Source organism: Myotis lucifugus, unplaced genomic scaffold, assembly GCF_000147115.1.
Source record: "Myotis lucifugus unplaced genomic scaffold, Myoluc2.0 scaffold_4, whole genome shotgun sequence".
NCBI classification, from domain to species: domain Eukaryota; kingdom Metazoa; phylum Chordata; class Mammalia; order Chiroptera; family Vespertilionidae; genus Myotis; species Myotis lucifugus.
Genome location: NW_005871052.1, coordinates 21608745 through 21629437, shown reverse-complemented (window position 1 = coordinate 21629437; position 20693 = coordinate 21608745). Strand labels below are relative to the sequence as shown.

Here is a 20693-nt window from a genome sequence, read left to right as displayed (position 1 = left end):
CATTTTTATTTTTAACTAGTATTATTACCGCTACCATTTTACCATTTTTTAAAGTGTCATTTTATCTTGTCTTTATTTTATTTTGGGACTAATGTTCTCCATTCTATTTTCATCGTTCCTTTAGCAACATTTTTCTCTACCTCAATTTGCCTCTGTGCTAAACAATCTTCCCCACTTTCTCCCTTTTGCTGTCCTGTTTCTCTTACCCTACTCCAGCTTTAGATCTTCCCTATTCTTTTTATCCTCTGTCAAAATTTAACCCTGCTTAAATATCCTATGTCCAATCCCCTGTTCTAAATCCTTATACACCTTTCCCTCATCTTCCTTCACTATCCATTTTTTTTCTCTCTCTTCTTCTTCTTTTCTCTCTCTATTGTTTTATCGTTGTTTGCCTGATTGACGAGTATATATTCTTTTGTTTTGTTTTTTGAGTGTTTGTGAGGTTAGACTGCTTATTCTTTTTATTTTCCTGCCCCTCCCTCTACCCCCCCCCCGGTTATTTCTGCGCTTCTCTGTCCCCTTGCGTCGCTTGATATTATTGGTTGTTTGTAGTTTGTATTCATCTCCAGGAATCTGTTGCTGCAATTTGTTGGTATTAGTGGCAGACCTATAGGAGTTTTCTCCTCACATAAATAGTCTCTCCCCCTTTTACACTTCACTTTCTTTTCTCTCTTACTTTTTTTCTTCTTTTTTTTTTTCTCCTCCTCTTTTTCCCCTCCCTTTTCCAATCTCATCTTTGCACTCCTTTTTTTCTTTCTTTCTTTTTTCTCTTCTACCTTTTTCTCTTCTTTCCCCCTTATCTCCCAACTCTCTTAGCTCGGGTGGCCACCTTTATTTGGGGTTAGTAATATCGTAAATACAATAGTGTTCAGTGCCTGGTACGTTGTGCCTTGTTGTGTTGTATTTTGTGCCTCTAAATCAACGCAACAGATTCAAGCAACAGCGGCCTCCTGATCACCACACGCTCTGCCTGGGGAACAGTTGCTGCGTCTGAAGCCTCCCTCCACCAGCCAGAAGAGCCACCACAACTGTGAACAGCACCCATCAGAGGCCCTGCTATCAACAGAGGAGCCGCTGCTACCACAACCGCCCAAGGAGCAACCACAGACCGAGGAGCCACTGCCACCCAGGGAGCAGCCACTGCCACCCAGGGTCCAGCCACTGAACGATTCAACAACTAGTAATGTCAGTGAGATCAAACATGGGTAGACAAAGAAACCCCCAAAGGAAAGAAAAGGAGGACTCGCCAGAAAAGCAGCTAAGTGAGACAGAGATATGCAACATGACGGAAAAAGAATTCAGAATAAGGTTCCTAGAGTACATGCACCGGATGTTCAAGAAGCAAGAAGAAACAGATGAAAAACTCAACTACGTATGCAAGAAGCTAGAAGAAACAGGTGAAAAAATCAACAACTTAAGTAAGTCCCAAGAAGAAATGAAGAGCGACATAGCTGCAATAAAAAACACCATTGAAAGTATCAACAGTAGACTGGGAGAAGCGGAGGACCGAATCAGTGAATTAGAAGACAAGGAAGCAAAACACACTCAAACTGTACTGCAAATGGAGAAAAAAATTAAAAGACAGGAGGAGAGCCTAAGGGAACTTTGGGACAACATGAAACGAAGCAACATACGAATAATAGGGGTGCCAGAACAACAGAAAGATGAACATGGATTAGAAAACCTATTCGAAGAAATAATATCAGAAAACTTCCCTGAGGTGGGGAAGAAAAAAGTCACACAAGCCCAGAGAGTCCCAAACAAGGTGAACCCGAAAAGACCCACACCAAGACACATCATAATTACCATGGCAAATGTTCAGGATAAAGAGAGAATCTTACAGGCTGCAAGAGAGAGGCGGAAAGTAACATACAAGGGATCTCCCATTAGATTATCAAATGATTTCTCAACAGAAACACATCAGGCCAGAAAAGAATGGACGGAAATCTACAAAGTGATGCAAAGCAAAGGACTGAATCCAAGAATACTCTATCCAGCAAGGCTATCATTCAAAATTGAAGGGGAAATAAGAAGCTTCACAGACAAAAAAGGGCTAAGGGAGTTTATCACCACCAAGCCAGCCATGCAAGAAATGCTAAAGGGACTGTTGTAAAAGAAGAAATATCAAGCTCAGAAAGAAAACAGCCACACACACACACAAAAAAGAAATGGCTACAAACAAGTACCTTTCAATAATAACTTTAAATGTAAATGGACTAAATGCTCCAAATAAAAGACACCGAGTGGCTGAATGGATAAAAAACATGACCCATACATCTGCTGTCTACAAGAGACCCACCTCATTGGAAAGGACTCACACAGACTGAAAGTGAAGGGATGGAAAAATATCTTTCACGCAAATGGAAAGGAAAAGAAAGCTGGGGTAGCAATACTTATATCTGACAAAATACATCTCAAAGTGAAGGCCATAACCAGAGATAAGGAAGGCCACTTCATAATACTAAAGGGATCAATACAACAAGAAGATATAACCCTGGTAAACATATATGCACCCAATGCAGGAGCACCCACATACATAAGAAAACTTCTGGAAGATATCAGGGGAGATATCGACAATAACACAATCATAGTAGGGGACTTTAATACACCACTGACATCACTGGATAAATCCGTTAGACAAACAATCAGCAAAGAAACAGCAATCCTAAATGACTCACTAGATCAGATGGACTTAATTGACATCTTCAGAACACTACACCCCACAGCTGCGGAATATACATTCCTCTCAGGTGCTCATGGGACATATTCAAAAATAGACCACATATTGGGTCACAAGCAAAGTCTCCACAAATTCAAGAAGATTGAGATCATAAAAAGCATCTTCTCAGACCATGATGGCATAATGTTAGAAATAAACTACAATAAAAACAACCCAAAATACTCAAACACTTGGAAGCTGAATAGCATGTTATTAAATATTGATTGGGTTACCGATGACATCAAAGAAGAAATTAAAAACATCCTGGACACTAATGACAATGAAAACACAACAATCCAAAACCTCTGGGACACAATGAAAGCAGTCCTGAGAGGGAAGTTTATAGCTCTACAGGCCTATCTCAAAAAACAAGAAAAAATGGTAGTTAATCATCTAACTCTACAACTCAAAGAATTAGAAAGAGAGCAACAAGAAAACCCCAGAGTGAGCAGAAGGAAGGAGATAATAAAGATTAGAGCAGAAATCAATGACATAGAGACCAAAAAAACAATACAGAAAATCAATGAAACCAAGAGCTGGTTCTTTGAAAGGATAAACAAGATTGACAAACCACTCGCCAGGCTCACCAAGAAGCAAAGAGAAAGGTCCCAAATAAACCAAATCAGAAATGATAGAGGCGAAATAACAACAGACCCCACAGAAATACAAATGATTGTTAAACAATACTACGGACAACTCTACTCCAACAAACTAGACAACCTGGAGGAAATGGACAAATTCCTAGAAAAATACAACATTCCAAAATTCAATCAGGAAGAATCTAAAAACCTCAATAGGCCAATAAGTATGGAAGAAATTGAAGCAGTCATCAGAAAGCTTTCAGCAAACAAAAGTCCAGGGCCAGACGGCTTCACAGGGGAGTTCTACCAAACATTCAAGGAAGAACTAAAACCTACCCTCCTGAGACTACTACAAAAAATTCAAGAGGAAGGAACACTTCCAAGCTCATTCTATGAAGCCAGCATCACCCTAATACCAAAACCAGGTAAAGACATCACAATGAAAGAGAATTACAGGCCAATATCCCTCATGAACATAGATGCCAAAGTCCTCAACAAAATCTTAGCAAATCGGATCCAGCAGTACATCAGAAGGATCATACACCATGACCAAGTAGGATTTATCCCAGAGATGCAAGGATGGTACAACATCCGTAAATCAATAAATGTGATACATCACATAAACAAATTGAAAGAAAAAAACCACATGGTCATATCAATTGATGCAGAAAAAGCATTCGACAAAATCCAACACCCATTTTTGATAAAAACTCTCAGAAAGGTGGGAATAGAAGGATCATACCTCAACATAATAAAAGCCATATATGACAAGCCCACAGCCAACATCATACTCAATGGTCAAAAACTAACACCATTTCCCCTAAGAACAGGAACAAGACAGGGATGCCCACTCTCACCACTCCTGTTCAACATAGTACTGGAAGTATTAGCCATTGCAATTAGGCAAGAAGAAGAAATAAAAGGCATCCAAATTGGAAAAGAGGAAGTAAAACTGTCCTTATTTGCAGATGACATGATATTATACATACAAAACCCTAGAGACTCCATCAAAAAGCTACTAGACTTAATACATGAATTTGGCAATGTAGCAGGATACAAAATTAACCCCAAGAAATCTGAGGCATTTCTATACACCAATAGTGAACTTTCAGAAAGAGAGATTAGAAAAACAATCCCATTTACCATCGCACCAAAAAAATTAAGATACCTAGGAATAAACTTAACTAAAGAGGTTAAAGACCTCTACTCAGAAAACTACAGGACGCTGAAAAAAGAGATAGAGGAAGACATAAACAGATGGAAGAACATACCATGTTCTTGGATTGGTAGAATCAACATCATTAAAATGTCCATACTACCCAAAGCAATCTATAAATTCAACGCACTTCCCATTAAAATACCAATGGCCTTCTTCAAAGATCTAGAACGATCTCTCCAAAAATTCATCTGGAATAAAAAAAGACCCCGAATAGCTGCAGCGATCCTGAGAAAGAACAAAGTAGGTGGGATCTCAATGCCAGATATCAAACTGTATTACAAAGCCACTGTTCTCAAAACTGCCTGGTACTGGCACAAGAACAGACATATAGACCAGTGGAATAGAATAGAGAGTCCAGAAATTAGCCCGAACCAATATGCTCAATTAATTTTCGACAAAGGAGGCATGAACATACAATGGAGCCAAGATAGTCTCTTCAATAAATGGTGTTGGTAAAATTGGACAGATATATGCAAGAAAATGAAACTAGACCACCAACTTACACCATACACAAGAATAAACTCAAAATGGATAAAGGACTTAAATGTACGACAGGAAACCATAAAAATTCTAGAAGAATACAAAGGCAACAAAATCTCAGACTTATGCCAAAACAATTTCTTCACTGATACAGCTCCTAGGGCAGTTGAAACTAAAGAGAAACTGAACAAATGGGACTACATCAAAATAAAAAGCTTCTGCACAGCAAAAGAAACCATCAACAAAACAACAAGAAAACCCACCTCTTGGGAAAACATATTTGCCAACGTCATATCTGATAAGGGCTTAATCTCCAAAATTTATAGGGAACTCATACAACTTAACAAAAAGAAGATAAACAATCCAATCAAAAAATGGGCAAAGGATCTAAATAGACACCTTTCAAAAGAGGACATTCAGAAAGCCAAGAGACATATGAAAACATGCTCAAAGTCACTAATCATCCGAGAGATGCAAATCAAAACAACAATGAGGTACCATCTCACACCTGTCAGAATGGCCATCATCAACAAATCAACAAACGACAAGTGCTGGAGAGGATGTGGAGAAAAAGGAACACTTGTGCACTGCTGGTGGGAATGCAGACTGGTGCAGCCACTATGGAAGGCAGTATGGAGGTTCCTCAAAAAATTGGAAATGGAACTCCCATTTGACCCTGTGATCCCACTACTAGGAATATATCCCAAGAAACCAGAAACACCAATCAGAAAGGATATATGCACCCATATGTTCATAGCAGCACAATTCACCATAGCTAAGATCTGGAAACAGCCTAAGTGCCCATCAGTAGATGAATGGATTAGAAAACTGTGGTACATCTACACGATGGAATACTATGCTGCCGTTAAAAAGAAGGAACTCCTACCATTTGCAACATCATGGATGGAACTGGAGAGCATTATGCTAAGTGAAACAAGCCAGTCAATGAAGGAAAAATACCACATGATCTCACTCATTCATGGATAATAAAGACCATTACAAACTTTTGAACAATAATAGATACAGAGGCAGAGCTGCCTCAAACTGATTGCCAAACTGCAGTGGGAAGGCCAGAGAGAGTTGGGGGGCAGGAGGGAGGGGAGTAAGAGATCAACCGAAGGACTTGTATGCATGCATATAAGCATAACTAATGGACATAAGACACTGGGGGGTAAGGGAGGGTAGGGGTGTGTCAAGGGCGGGGGGGAAAAAAAAGGACACTTATGTAATACCCTTTGTAATACTTTAAGCGAAAAATAAAAAAATATTAAAAAAAAATAAATAAAATAAAAATAAAAATTATAATAGACATTAACAGCTCACACTTCAAACTGAGAAAAATAGTTGACAGTAATAGTTGCTACAGTATTTGCTAGTCTATGAATTTTACTATTCTAATTGAGCTTTGGGGGAAGAGGGAACCAGGAAAAGATGGTTAAAGAAACTTCAAATTTCAGGGTTTAAGCAAAATTATGAAATGTGCTCAGGATATTGATAAAAAGTAGAGATTCATATGAAAATCTCTCTATTCAGTAAAAAGAATACATTTCAATAAGTAAAGGCATAGGAAAACTAAGTTTCCTTTTTTGTCCTTCAGCAACCTGACACTGCATCCCTCCTAGAAGCTTTCAGCTGGGCAATTACTTTAGTTTTAGATTATTCCCCAACTCCTCCCAATTTTATTTCTAAATTTAGGGGTGGAGAGCACCCACAAATAGTCAACTTCTCTCTCCAATTGCAAAGATATTGACATTTTATTGCCTTTGTCCACATTTCAGTTTTTTTATGTCCTAACTAAAAAATGAATAATTTATTTTTCCCTTTCTCCTCTGATCACTAATTTCATTCCTAGTCTCTGAAATATTGAATTTCTATGGTTTAGAAGAGTTGTAGTGTCTTCATTTTGCAGGTTCTCAGACAGTTCTCCCTTAAGTCTGGTATCATGTTGCCTTCACCTGCCTGCCTTCCTTTCTTTCTTCCCTTCTTCCTGTGGCAATGTTAAGGCTCATGGTTGTGATACCATTGAATGTGGCTTGTGTGGAAACTGCCTTGGGTAGCTCAGGAACCTTCTACAGGGCCACAGTGGGAGATGGATCCTTCTAAACAAAGACGCTGAAGAGAGGGAATTCAGCCTGACTGGGTTGCAGCAGATCAATCAGAAAGCACACCGTCCCAGAGAAGCCTTCATACAAGCTGTATATACTTTCAAGGACGTGAGAACTGGCCTTCAATTCCTCAGTAAATAAAAACTCAGCAAACCTAAAAGAAGAAAATATGAAGAGTTTTAACATTAGTGTTTCCACATAATTGGCTTTGGGTTGCTTCTTCCTCCTCTCTGCTAAGTTAAAATGTTAGCATCATTTTACTTCCAGAATTATATAATATTTTAAGAATGACTGTTCCTTTAAAAAATGAATATGCTGTTTTTCTGCAGGCATATTATTTCTGAACTAGGTTTCATTTATATGTGACAGAGAGCAGAGACTGTGAAACTATATGTGCAAGATTTTATACAATCTGTGCTTTGGGTAAACAAAGGGATAAGATGAATGAGAATAAGCAAACCACATTTTATAGTCGTGACATCAAATAGCAAACTCAGCTATAAGACAGATTGCTTTTAGGACATCTGCTTTAAAAATAAATCACTGGTATCTAAATTCTCTATGAAAAAACTTTATCTGTTTACTGGTATTTATCACAAATCCTATTGAAATTATTTAGAATGAGTAACATTTTTAGTAGTTAACAGCATTTAAAGTGCTGTTACCTATGCCATCTTTTTACTGACTTGTTCTCCTTATTCCCATCAACAACAAAAATAACCACCAATTCAGAGGCTGGAGCTCATGGGGTGGTAAGGCTTGACAGCTGATATTGCCATAAAATGTAGATAATTGCTACTACATAGGGAATCTTATGAAGAGTAATTACTTATTGGATGTTTTTAAGGTTCTTGGAATTATTGATGGCAGATTAAAATAAATCAGCAGGACACCTATTGCAATTCTGTTTAGTGTAAATTTTCTATCAACTGTTTTCCTATATATGCAACAATTTATAAATAAAATTAAAATATTTAAATAGTAGAATAATGATGCCTTCTTACGAGTTAATTAAAATTTGTAATTGTACAATGAAGCTTCATGGTATAGTTTCAAGGAATCTTAGCCTTTTTATGATATGTGCCCAGGATATTGATAAAAAGTAGAGATTCATATGGTATAGCTTCAAGGAATCTTAGCATGGGATCATTGGGCAGTCTGAACTCCAACTCAGAAAAAAAGTCTTCCAATACATAAAATAAGACACATAGGATTCCAAGGGGAATTAATTATATTAAAAAGAACAGCAAAAAAATTTTAAAACCAAACTTGTAATATAATAATATATGTTTTCTTTATTAACACATTAAACAGTAGTAGAGCTAATAACTGTGGACATTTCTAAGTAGTGATTGGAGTGAAATAAATCTCACAATATCAGTAACAAGAGTAATATAATTACATGTGAATATCTGTGACTTCTATTGGTGACAGAGTCACAGCTACTGCTATTTTCCTATGGCTTATTACCTACATTCAGAATGGAAAGAAATGCTACATTTCAGTTTGAGATGTAATACTTTTCTCAAGTAAATTCACAAACCCCAGATTAAGAAGCCCCACTGTAGTAGAAAGAAGAACTTTGAAGTTGCAATACTCAACTCTGGTAATTTCATGTTATATGACCTTTGGAAAATTTTAAAATCTGACTTTAAAATTATGAAGTTACATAATTGCATATAATTACCTGTAAAGATTAAAGATACTATATGTTAGGCTCTGAGCATATAGCAAGCATTCAATACATGATAAATTTCATTTTTTTCACATAAACACATTATAGCAGAGCATTTGTAAAACAGAGATAAACATTCCACCATACTTTAGAAGAAACCCATAGTTAATTTTGCTTTCTCTTCTTCCAACCTTCCCCCCCTAAGTTTAATTGAGTTATGACATTGATATTAGTGTGTATAAGGTAGTATTTGGTATCATATGTTGTTTTACTTAATAATAATCTGATAAACTTTTTTGTGCTTTTCAAAATAGTTTCTAAATGATATACAGCAATTTACAAGTGTACTAACAATGTATGAGAGTAGCAGTTTAATTGTATATAGTGTGTTATCATATTAAAGTAAAAATGATTGTTTCCACACAATCTACACAATGGTGCAGAATTCAAAATAGCAAATTCCCTTTTAAAAAATATATATATTTTATTGATTTTTTACAGAGAGGAAGGGAGAGGGATAGAGAGTTAGAAACATCAATGAGAGAGAAACATCGATCAGCTGCCTCCTGCACACTCCCCACTGGGGATGTGCCCGCAACCAAGGTACATGCCCTTGACTGGAATTGAACCTGGGACCCTTCAGTCTGCAGGCTGGCGCTCTATCCATTGAGCCAAACCAGTTAGGGCTAGCAAACTCCTTTTACTAAAAAATTCTGTCAAAACAGAAGTCAGAATGGTAATATAAAACTAAAAAAATACAGACACTGAGATCATGACATATCAAAACCTGATGATTATGACTAAAACTAAACTCAGAGGAAAATTCATTGATCTGAGTTTTTAATTAGAAAGATGGAAAAGATGGAATTATTCTAGTTAATATTTTTTTTAAATATATTTTATTGATTTTTTACAGAGAGGAAGGGAGAGAGATAGAGAGTTAGAAACATCGATGAGAGAGAAACATCGATCAGCTGCCTCCTGCACATCTCCTACTGGGGATGTGCCCGCAACCCAGGTACATGCCCTTGACCGGAATCGAACCTGGGACCTTTCAGTCCGCAGGCCGACGCTCTATCCACTGAGCCAAACCGGTTTCGGCTAGTTAATATTTTTTAAAAAAACTATTGGAAATAACAAATTAAAGGAAAGGAACACTAGAAAGTCAAAACATAGGCAGGAAATAATGAATTGGAAAGCAAAAGAGAAAAACAAAAATAATTAATAAACAAAACCAAAGCCAGTTCTTTGAAAGCATGAACAACATAGACAAAATGCTGGTGTGTCTGACCAAAAAAAGAAAAGGATTAGGAATTCAAAGGGGCATATAAGCAATGATATGGAAAATTTAAAATATCATAGAACTATACTGCTAGAGCCTTACCTCAAACATTTGAAAATCTATATAAACTAGATGTTCCTATAGTAATATATTTACTTCCAAAAATTAATTTAAGGAGAGATAGTAAACCTGAAAAAATAAATATTCATAGAAGAGACAGTAAAGGTTGTTAACTATTTTTCTGTGACCATCAATTCCAACTGTAGGTTAAGAGTAATAGGTGATGACCAAGTAATAATTATTCCAGAGAGGTACATATTGTTTGAAATTATTGTCTCAGGAACTGCCAAAATGAAAGAAGTCTCCCCATTTTGGGCCACACCATATTTAACTTTGAATTATAATAAAGTGGAAATTTTAGTATTCTGTGCAATTAAATGCAATGTCCACATAATATTCAGGTATTATCTGAAAATTTTCATTCTATGACTGTGAGAAATTTAAGTTGTCTAAAGGCGCCTAGACTCCAGAACCTTATAACTAAGACTCAGTAAGCTAGAACTGGTCTGCCAGAAAAATAAAGGGTTGTTCTGACTTTTTAAATAGGCTTTTTAGGACTTGACAACCTCTGATGAAATTTATCCCAAAGGTGATATAGCATTAACCTAGATAAGATCCAAAATGACTTTCTTTTTCTGCATTTGGGAAATTAAGGGTCAGGCTGCAACCTGAACAGATTAGGGAGCCATGAATAAAATTATGTTAACAGAATTCCTAAACAATGGAGCTTCAAACAGAGGACTTACATAGGTTAGTATTTTTTTTTCAGTGCATATACATGAATATCATAAAGGGTATTTTATGTTTAACACTGACTAGTAGATAAGTTGGCTTAGGAAGGCCTCTCGGAGAAAATTACTTTTGAGTGAAGTTCTGAATGAAGTGAGGGTGCTGGAAGATATATGTAAAAAGTGAGCATTACAGGTAGAATGAACCAAATTTCAAAGGCCTTGAGGTAGATTGTACCTGGCATCCTAACAAAATCACAAGGAAGCTACTATGGTGGAAACAACCAAGAAGAAGAGTAAATAGGGGATGGTATCAGGGAGGCAAATCCTTTAGGGCATTTTGCTCAAAGGATAGACTTTGGTTTTTACTCTGAGTCAAACGGGAAGCCACTGAGTTATCATGAATAGGCATGTCATAATCTGACATAAATATACATTATAAGAAGCGAATTTAAAAGATCACGGTGAAACAGAAAAGCATTCCTAATTAAATCAGTATAAAGGCAAGGCTGTTTACTATCCCTCTTATTATTGAACACTGTTTTTGGAGACTCTGACCCATGCAATAAGAAATTTTTATAAAAAGAGTATATAAATGAGAAAGGAAGTAACAAAATTTTAATTATTTGCAGATAATATGAGTGTCTATTTAGAAAACCCAGCGAAATATAATGTAAATCTCATAGAAAATGTAGTTCAGTAAGGTGGGCAGATATATCATTATGATATTTATCAAAACTAAGATAGTTATAAGACAAAATGCAGATTTATATGAAAGAAATGCCTTTTAGATTGCTAAACTGCAATAATATGTATGTTTTTAAAAGCTTTCATAAATACCAGTAATAAATGACATGAAAATATAGTAGAGGAAAAGATTCCCATCACAAACCTGGAAATAAAACACTAGGAATGAAATTAACAAGACATGCATATAAGCCAAACCAATGGACATGGACAACAGGGGGATGAGAGCATGAGTGGGGGGGGGGGGGGATGGAGGTTTAATGGGGGGGATGAGGACACATTTGTAATACCTTAACTAATAAAGAATTTAAAAAAATTAACAAGAAATAGACATGATCTTCATAAGATCAAAACTTTACCAAATGACATTTTTAAAAATTGAAATAAACAGACAATATACCAGATTCCTGGATGGAAAAAGTCAGTATTCTAATGTTAATTCTCACTAAAGTAACCTATTAATTAATTGAAATTCCAATTAAATTGTCATAGGATTTATTTTAACTAGAAAAATTGATTCTAAAATACAATTGGAAGAATGAGAACCTAGCTAAGAAAAATTAGAAATAAATGAATAATAAAATATAGAAAGTCCAGAAACAAACCCATATATCAATGTAAATTAATATTTTCCCCTTTTTTGTAATTTTAGAGTGGGAAAGGTCTTTTTAAGAAAAATCTAAAATCCAAAAATCTTGTAACTTCAACAACTTTGACAAGAAAAATACTTAAAAATTTGGTTTGGTGAAAGACCATGAACTAAATTGAAAGATAAATACAGAGTAGGAAAGTATTGACAAAGAGTTACAATCTTCAATATAAACATCATAATAGGAAAAATGGGCAAAGATGGGCTAGAAATAAAATGGGTCTAATGACTTCACTTCTAAAATTTCTCGTACAAGTAATGCTTGCAAAAAAAAAAGAAAGAAAGAAAGGAAAAAGAAAAAGAAATGCTTGCACAAGTGCATAGAAATGTATGTACTGGATATTTGGGACAATTTAGTTTGTATTAGTGAAGACTGAACATATACAAATGTCCACTACTTAAAGGTTGTTTAAATTAACCATGGTACATCCATAGTTAGTAATTATATAGTCATTAAAATTATGAGATAGATCTATACAAACTGAAAAGGTATCCCTTAAAATTGTTTATTTAAAACATAGATTGCAAACAGTATAAAAAATACTGTTATACGTTTATTAAGAGTGCATAGTTGATGTATTATTTTTACATTTTTTAAACTTTATAACTACTAGAGGCCCGGTGCACAAAAATTTGTGCACTGGCGGGGGAGGGGGGTGGAGGGTGTCCCTCAGCCCCACTTGTGCCCTCTCACAGTCTGGGACCCCTCGGGAGATAACCACCTGTTGGCTTAGGCCCGCTCCCCGGGTGGCAGATGGCAGGCCCGATCCCTCGGTGCCTACCCCACCTCCCCAGGTCACGCACACAGCAAAGCCGATCCAGGGGGTTGGGGCGCCGCCCCGGGTCACGCACACCACAGGGCCGATCCAGGGGTCGGGTCGCACAAGGGACGGCCGGGCTGGCAGGGGGATCGCTGCTGTCCCATCCGGCCGCCATGGGTCGGGTCGCACATGGGACGCCTGGATGGCAGCCGGGCAGGCTGGCTGATCATTGCTGCACCACCCAGCCGTCCCAGGTCAGTTCGCTCACGGACGCCCACAGCCCCTGGTCGAAGATAACAGGCCCGGATGGGGGCAGGGCATGCTGGATGGCGCTGTCCTGCCCTGCCTGCAGTATGCAAATTAGCTGCCATCTTTGTTGGCCGGTTAATTTGCATATCATGCTGATTAGCCAATGGGAGGCGTAGCAAAGGTATGTTCAATTACCATGTTTGTCTATTATTAGATAGGATTACCTATTCAGAATGTTAGTTAGATTAACATCTGCAAAAAATACATGTGAAGAATGGCTGACCTTTGGGCTCGGTAGATGTATTTAGAGTTTCCTGTGAGCCGATAAAGCAACAGGAAGACATAGGCACTGCCAGCTACACCGTGGTAAATTCCTGGCACCTTCTCTAGCAGGCCCTTCTGCCATGTGAGTTCCCCACACCGGATACATGTGTCCAGGTACTGTGGTTTCTTGGAAACCAGATAAGCTTTGGCAAACAGATAGGCAATTCCTGTGAAAACATCCAAGACATTAGAGGTTACTTTCAGGTTTTAATACTATAGAGCAAAACTTCTCAACTGTAAAAGGCTCACAAATCACCAGTGTATTGGTAAAATATCCATTCTATTCTTGTAAGTCTGAGACGGGGCCTGAGGTACTGCATTTCTAACAAGTGTACTGCTGGAGACCACATTTTGAATAGCAAGGCTATAGAATTTCCTATAAGGGAGTCTTATTTTACCTGTGAAATTTATTTTAAGTTGTTTGAATTATATTGTGGTATTAATCCCTGGAGAAACAACAACAATTACATAGATTAATAAAAATTCATAATTTATAAATATTTAATAATGCATACTCTGGTAAGTATTATGCATATTTGGCTATTTGGAATTGCTAAATGTTTATAGTTTCCCATTCTTCTCCTCCCCCAAGGTTCAGAATCTGTAATGTTAAAATACTTATAACTATACACTTTTTAAGAGCAAAACTGGGAGTCCTGCCAAAAATAATAATGATCCCAAATGACTTAGCCAAGACTTCTACTGCAGCTATGAAATTAGTTCTTCCCAACTTGATTGTTCCAAGGAAAGACTTCTCAACAGAGGCAATCTCAATTACACAGGCAGGAACAGAAACAAGAGAAGTGACAACTATTAATAGAAACATTTCCCTCAAGTTTTTGGTGCTCATATTCATAGAGGAGATTAGTAACCCAAGATCACTCTCTCTCCTGCATGGCCTACCTTATTCTTATATAAAGTAGAAAAGACTGGAAGTATTTAACTAACTCATCAAGATTCTTTCTCCCTTTCATTTTCTTTCACTGGGCTCTTTACAATTCTGCAGAAATAGGATTACTGTGTAGAAAACTGGTAGCAATATATAAAGAAATCCTGTCCCTAGAAACTCAAATTCTGCCTGATAGAGGTTGGATTGACTTTCCTCAGCCTTGTGGAAGCAGCAAGTTTTGCATCTACTAAGCAAATTCATGTCAGCATTCCTAATGGTCTATAAATATATTTGCTTTTTGGATTTTCCTTTGAACCAGTTGTAACACCTTTCTAGTTGCCTTATATTAACGAGCAAATAAAATCATTCACGTGTTTATATTTGTCTGAGACTCATGACTTTATTCTCTTTTAAAACTATCCTTTAACACTTTCTATGATTAACAATTACATAACAGGCTCTCTTCAGCTAATGCTTTCCAATCAACCACTGAAAATGGTCATCTATAGAATTGTTCTTCAGTTTTAGGAACAAAGTGTCTCCCACCAACTAAAGGATGATTTTAAAAGAAATGAACTTATTTAGTTATATATACAGGGTGTCCCAAAATATATATACACACTTCAACAGCTGATAGCTCAATTTTGAAAATGAAATGTATTTTAATAAAAACTGCCCTTACAATTATTCAAAGTGTGTGTGTACACATTTTGGGGAACACCCTATATATTCATTCACTGTATCTGTTCATTTGAAAGTGTTCATTGATTATCTACTGTATGCATAGCATGGCTGGCTTCATGGGCATGTAATTTGTACAGTCTCACAAGGATCTGATGCTGTGTTTAATGCTCTGCTGTTGCCATCTTGAAATTCTTAATAGTTTTTAAAATCATTTTCAAATTATGTAGCAAGTCCTGGCCCTGGGTGTTACAAAATAAGTGCTAAACATGACTCTTGCCCTTCAGGAAGGCAGTGTCTAGAAAGGGAGGGAAAATTATATACATGTGACTAACACATAATAGGACATGTAGTTCATTATGCTTTTGGAGAATAAAATGAATGGTACTATAAATTATACTAGAGGGACTGGAAAAGTGCAAGTTCCCTGAGGGAGACAGTCAAGTGAAGTAGGTTTTTCTTCAGGACTTTGTAGGATGCATAGGAAATTCCAGGCTCAAGGTTAGGGAGAGAGAGCTTTTTAGGTATCAAGATCAGCAAGGGCAAAGATTCAGAGCCTGGACAAACAAGCTACATGAAGACCAGTTGAGCAGTATTCTAACCAACAGGACAGAGGGTTGGAAGGGTAGACTGGGTTCACATTAAGAATGGTTTTACAAATCAAATTAGGCATTTGGACTGTATTCTGTGGGCAACAGGAAACCAACCAGTGGAAGTTTTTTGGTTGGGGATTGGCTGCTTTTTATTTTTAATGATGTGATTAGTATTATAGACAAAATGGCCCACACTGGTGTCAGGAGATACCTAAAGAAGGGCAATGGGGTAGCTATGAACTAATCATGTTGGCAGAAAGATGGCAAAGAGGCTAATGAAAGAGACAGCTCACAGGATTTGGTAGCTGTTTAGATATTCATTGAATACCTACTATATGCCAGGCACAGTAGTAGATGCTAAGGTTTTAAAAAGCCTCTGCCTTCATAGTGTATACCACCTAACTAGAGGCATTAATTAGGCTATGTGAAGGGGAAAATTAGACTATGTTGAAGCACACAAGAAGGCTCCTAACCCACACCTGCAGGTATGAAAGGCCCATGAGGGGGAGTGGCACCATCTATCCTGAGTACCAAAGGTTGAGGAGAAATTAGCCAGGTGAATTGAAGGCCCTTGGTGCTCTGCTGGATCTCCTTGACCTTGCCAGCAGGTGCACCCATCTCCCAGTTGCTATGAGCTGGCTGCTAACAAAGTTCACAGCTTCCCTCTTCTTGGAAGATTTGCCCTCAGCCAAATGGGAGGCTAGGCTATGTGCCCACCCCCCAGCAGATTTCAGCCAGTGACTGACACAGGGGTACAAAAGCTTAGCCTTAAGACAAAAGACAAACCAATTCTGTGGTGTAATCTGTGCCTCTTAGCTTCCCCTCAAAATCCAGGTGAAGCTAGTCTCCAGATGAGACATAGAAAGCCCTTTGTGACCCAGCTCCCTACTCTGTTCTCCTGCTATTTTTCCTCTATTCCCTACTTAACGCTTTCCACTTTGGTAAAACTAAACTATTCATAGTTCCCCTTCCTTCACTATGTGGTCTCATGCCCCTGACTTTTATTAAAACAAATTTTCCACCTTTCTTGGCCTGGTCAACTTATCTCAGGCATCACCTCCTTCAGGAAGCATTCCCTGAACCTGGAGGAATACCAGGAATCACTTCTCTGAGCTCCCATCACTCCCTATACAAACCTTAGCACTTATACAGTATCATATTAAAATTTTCTGTGAGCATATCTGCCTCACCTAGTGCAAACTTCCCAAGGGCAGGACCTCTTTCTTGTTCAATTTTGCTCCCCTAATTTGTAACACATGGCAAGGGGTTCACAAATGTCTACTGACCCTGTAATGTCTTATTTCTCACTCCAACACAGTCCAACACTGAGAGATGTGAAAGGAAGAAGGGCTGAGATGGTCCAATTACTATACCAAGCCATTAATCCCAGACAGCTAATAGGTATTGATCCTATGGTTCTGGCAAAAGAGAAATATCCTCTTCCTGCAGTTTGGGTCATGGAATGGTACATGGAAGGAATGTTGGAACTCTTCTAAATCTATTGTCTCCTAACCAGACCTAATGAAATCCACAATAAGACTGATTAGTCTAAAAGGAAGGAATGTTGGATTTCTTTGATTTTTATGGGAACTGTGACATTTCATCATGGGAATGCTAAGGTGCAGTGATAATAAAAAAAATCCTGAGTCAGCAACAATATATGCCTTTGCCAAAGACAATTAGAGGAGGAAATTATTAGTTAAGAACTATGATTTTAGAGACTAGATATTTGAAAACATGCAATTTAGCACAGCCTTTTGACAGCCAGACTTGGCACATACAGTTTCAACATACTGGGGATCACCAGGCAGGTCCATCCTGGGATCAGTAATTTCATGGAGTCAGGTATTGCATTGCATTACAAAGCTTAGTGACAGCAACATCTGTACTGCACAAGCCCTTCTTCTTCTCAATTCAAAGTTACCTACCCAGGTGTCCTTGTGGAATTATTTTTTAAAACAGCCACACCTGTGTTTCACACAGAGGAAAGGAAATGCCCTGTCAGTGTTACCACAGGGATGACGTAACATAATGCAATATAGAGTTTATTTTAGCAACAGCATTTGTTTTAATGGTTTTAAAATGACTTTTGTCCTTTATTCCAGAATCATTAAGGCTATGACGAGGTCATATGAATATGCCTGCTATACTTTATTGCATTTAGTGAGAAAAAGTATGCGCCACACTGTCCTGTGATAGAGGACTGGATAAAGGAGATGTGGTACATACACACAATGGAATACTACTCAGCCGTAAGAAAGGATGAAATAGCACCATTTGCAACAACATGGATGGACCTTGAGAACATTATGCTAAGTGAAGTAAGTCAGACAGAAAAAGCTAAGAACCATATGATTTCACTCATATGTGCAACATAAATCTGAAACTTATGAACATAAACAGCAGAGTGGTGGTTGCCAGAGAGAAGGGAGTGGGGGGAGAAGGGAGTCCTAATATGAAGTTACAGGAGAAGATCTGACTTTGGGTGGTGGGTACATGGTGCAATATACAGATCTTGTAACATGAAAATTGACACATGAAACCTATATGTTCATGTTGACCAATGTCAGCCCAATCAATTTAATAAATACCATTTAAAAATTTTTCATATTGACCTTTTTATCTCATGTAGTAATGAAATAAGATGAGAAATAACCTCACTTTTCAGAAAATACATCTGTCTTTATCTAAGCTTGATGAAAGGCAATGTTTTCAGATAATAATGAGTGTGAGACCTGGAGCGCCATGGCACCAGTGTACCAGCTCATTCTCTCTCTCAATGGCCTCGCCAAGCTCAGGTGGCCAGTTGCAGTTCTGCTCCTGCTCCATGAGGAAGTCCACACTCTGCCATACAAGCTCCTGATCTGAGGGCTTGATGTGCTCATAGTAAGAAAGAAGCATCTGGAGAATGGATGATAGGCCATGAGCTGCTCCTATATTGACAAACAAAGCATAATTAATACACACAGTTTAATTTAGTGTAAAAACAATCATCTATATATATAAAAGCATAAGCAACCGGCCGAATGGTCAACTGGCCAATGGCCAGTAGCTATGATGTGCACTGACCACCAGGGGGCAGATGCTCAACACAGGAGCAGAAACTACAGCCTTGGAAACATGGAACAGACTGATGAATCTCAGAGGGAAGGGAGGAGTGGAGAAGTCAGAAAGATATTAACCAAAGATCTTATATGCAGCCCTAACCGGTTTGGCTCAGTGGATACAGCGTTGGCCTGAGGACTCAAGGGTCCCAGGTTCGATTCCGGTCAAGGGCATGTACCTTGATTGCGGGCACATCCCCAGTAGGGAGTGTGCAGGAGGCAGCTGATCGATGTTTCTCTCTCATTGATGTTCCTAACTCTCTATCCCTCTCCCTTCTTCTCTGTAAAAAAATCAATAAAAAATATATTTTAAAAAATATTTTAAAAAAAGATCTTATATGCATAATAGAGGCCTGGTGCCATGCACTGGTGGGGTCCCTTGGCCTGGCCTGCAGGGATTGGGCCTAAACCGGCTCTCTGACATCCCCCAAGGGGTTCCTGATTGTGAGAGGGCACAGGCCAGGCTGAGGGACCCCACCGGTGCACGAATCCGTGCACCAGGCCTCTAGTAGTAAAAATAAAAAGAATGGCAAATTACTTCCAAGCACACATAGTGATATAATAGTTGAGTTGTCAAAAAACTTGGCTTCTGACTGCGAAAAATGGCGACCAGCAGGAAGGTAGGGAGGGAGAGAGTGTGAGAGCGCAAGGAAGTGATAGAGGAGTGTGTGGACGTGTGTGGTGTGTATGTATGAGCTAGGGACAGTTAGATTCTGCAGGTCTTCTAAGGGGCTGCTAAACCCGGCAGTCTTAGACGGCGGAGTCCCGCTGCTCCCGGCGCGGACACTCCTGGGTGGCCAGCACAGGCACAGCGACCACGCCATCTTTGGAAACAGAGCTGCTTGAGACTAGGATCCTGGCCTCAGCACCACCCAGTCTGATCGCAGACGCATACCAGGACCCTGCAGCCACTGGGGACAGAGACCTGTGACCACAGCTACAGATCTGCGGACATCAAAAGTTCAGAGATCCCCGCTGCAGATCCGTGAGTAACAGAGCCCATCCCCCCTTCCCGCAGGCTCGCGGGCAGCGCCTGGGTAACTAACTGTTAGACCCTCCCCTTGCCGGGGCCTCAGGGTTGCAGAACTTTGGCCTGGAAGTGCGCGAGTACCCTGGAACTGATTCTTTGTGCACTGCGGGCTGCCGAGCCCTGGGCTGGGAGCAAACCAAACGCGCGAGCTCCGGGAACTGAACCTAAGCCCACTGCGGGCTGCCGAGCCCTGGGCTGGGAGCAAACCAAACGCGCGAGCTCCGGGAACTGAACCTAAGCCCACTGCGGGCTGCCGAGCCCTGGGCTGGGAGCAAACCAAACGCGCGAGCTCCGGGAACTGAACCTAAGCCCACTGCGGGCTGCCGAGCCCTGGGCTGGGAGCAAACCAAACGCGCGAGCTCCGGGAACTGAACCTACGCCCACTGCGGGCTGCCGAGCCCTGGGCTGGGAGCAAACGCGCGAGCTCCGGGAACTGAACCTACACCCACTGCGGGCTGCCGAGCCCTGGGCTGGGAGCAAACGCGCGAGCTCCGGGAACTGAACCTACGCCCACTGCGGGCTGCCGAGCCCTGGGCTGGGAGCAAACGCGCGAGCTCCGGGAACTGAACCTACGCTCCACTGCGGCCTGCCGAGCCCTGGGGCTGGGGAGCAAACGCGCGAACTCCGGGAACTGAACCTAAAGCCCCACTGCGGGCTGCCGAGCCCTGGGCTGGGAGCAAACGCGCGAGCTCCGGGAACTGAACCTACGCCCACTGCGGGCTGCCAAGCCCTGGGCTGGGAGCAAACGCGCGAGCTCCGGGAACTGAACCTACGCCCACTGCGGGCTGCCAAGCCCTGGTCGCATCCCCGTGAGAAA

At 39.5% G+C, this 20693-nt stretch overlaps 1 protein-coding gene across 1 annotated transcript in view; it reads right to left on the bottom strand.

Moving 5' to 3' along the window:
* Nucleotides 1-7098: 7098 nt before the first annotated feature.
* LANCL3 (LanC like 3) overlaps nucleotides 7099-20693 on the bottom strand; it is an 18396-nt gene continuing 4801 nt past the window's right edge. The window contains exons 3-5 of the mRNA XM_023765146.1: nucleotides 18478-18675; nucleotides 13539-13746; nucleotides 7099-7258 (exon numbers count right to left, since the gene is read on the bottom strand). Coding sequence (XP_023620914.1) covers nucleotides 7099-7258; nucleotides 13539-13746; nucleotides 18478-18675 — 566 coding nt within the window. The remainder of the gene's footprint in view (nucleotides 7259-13538; nucleotides 13747-18477; nucleotides 18676-20693) is intronic.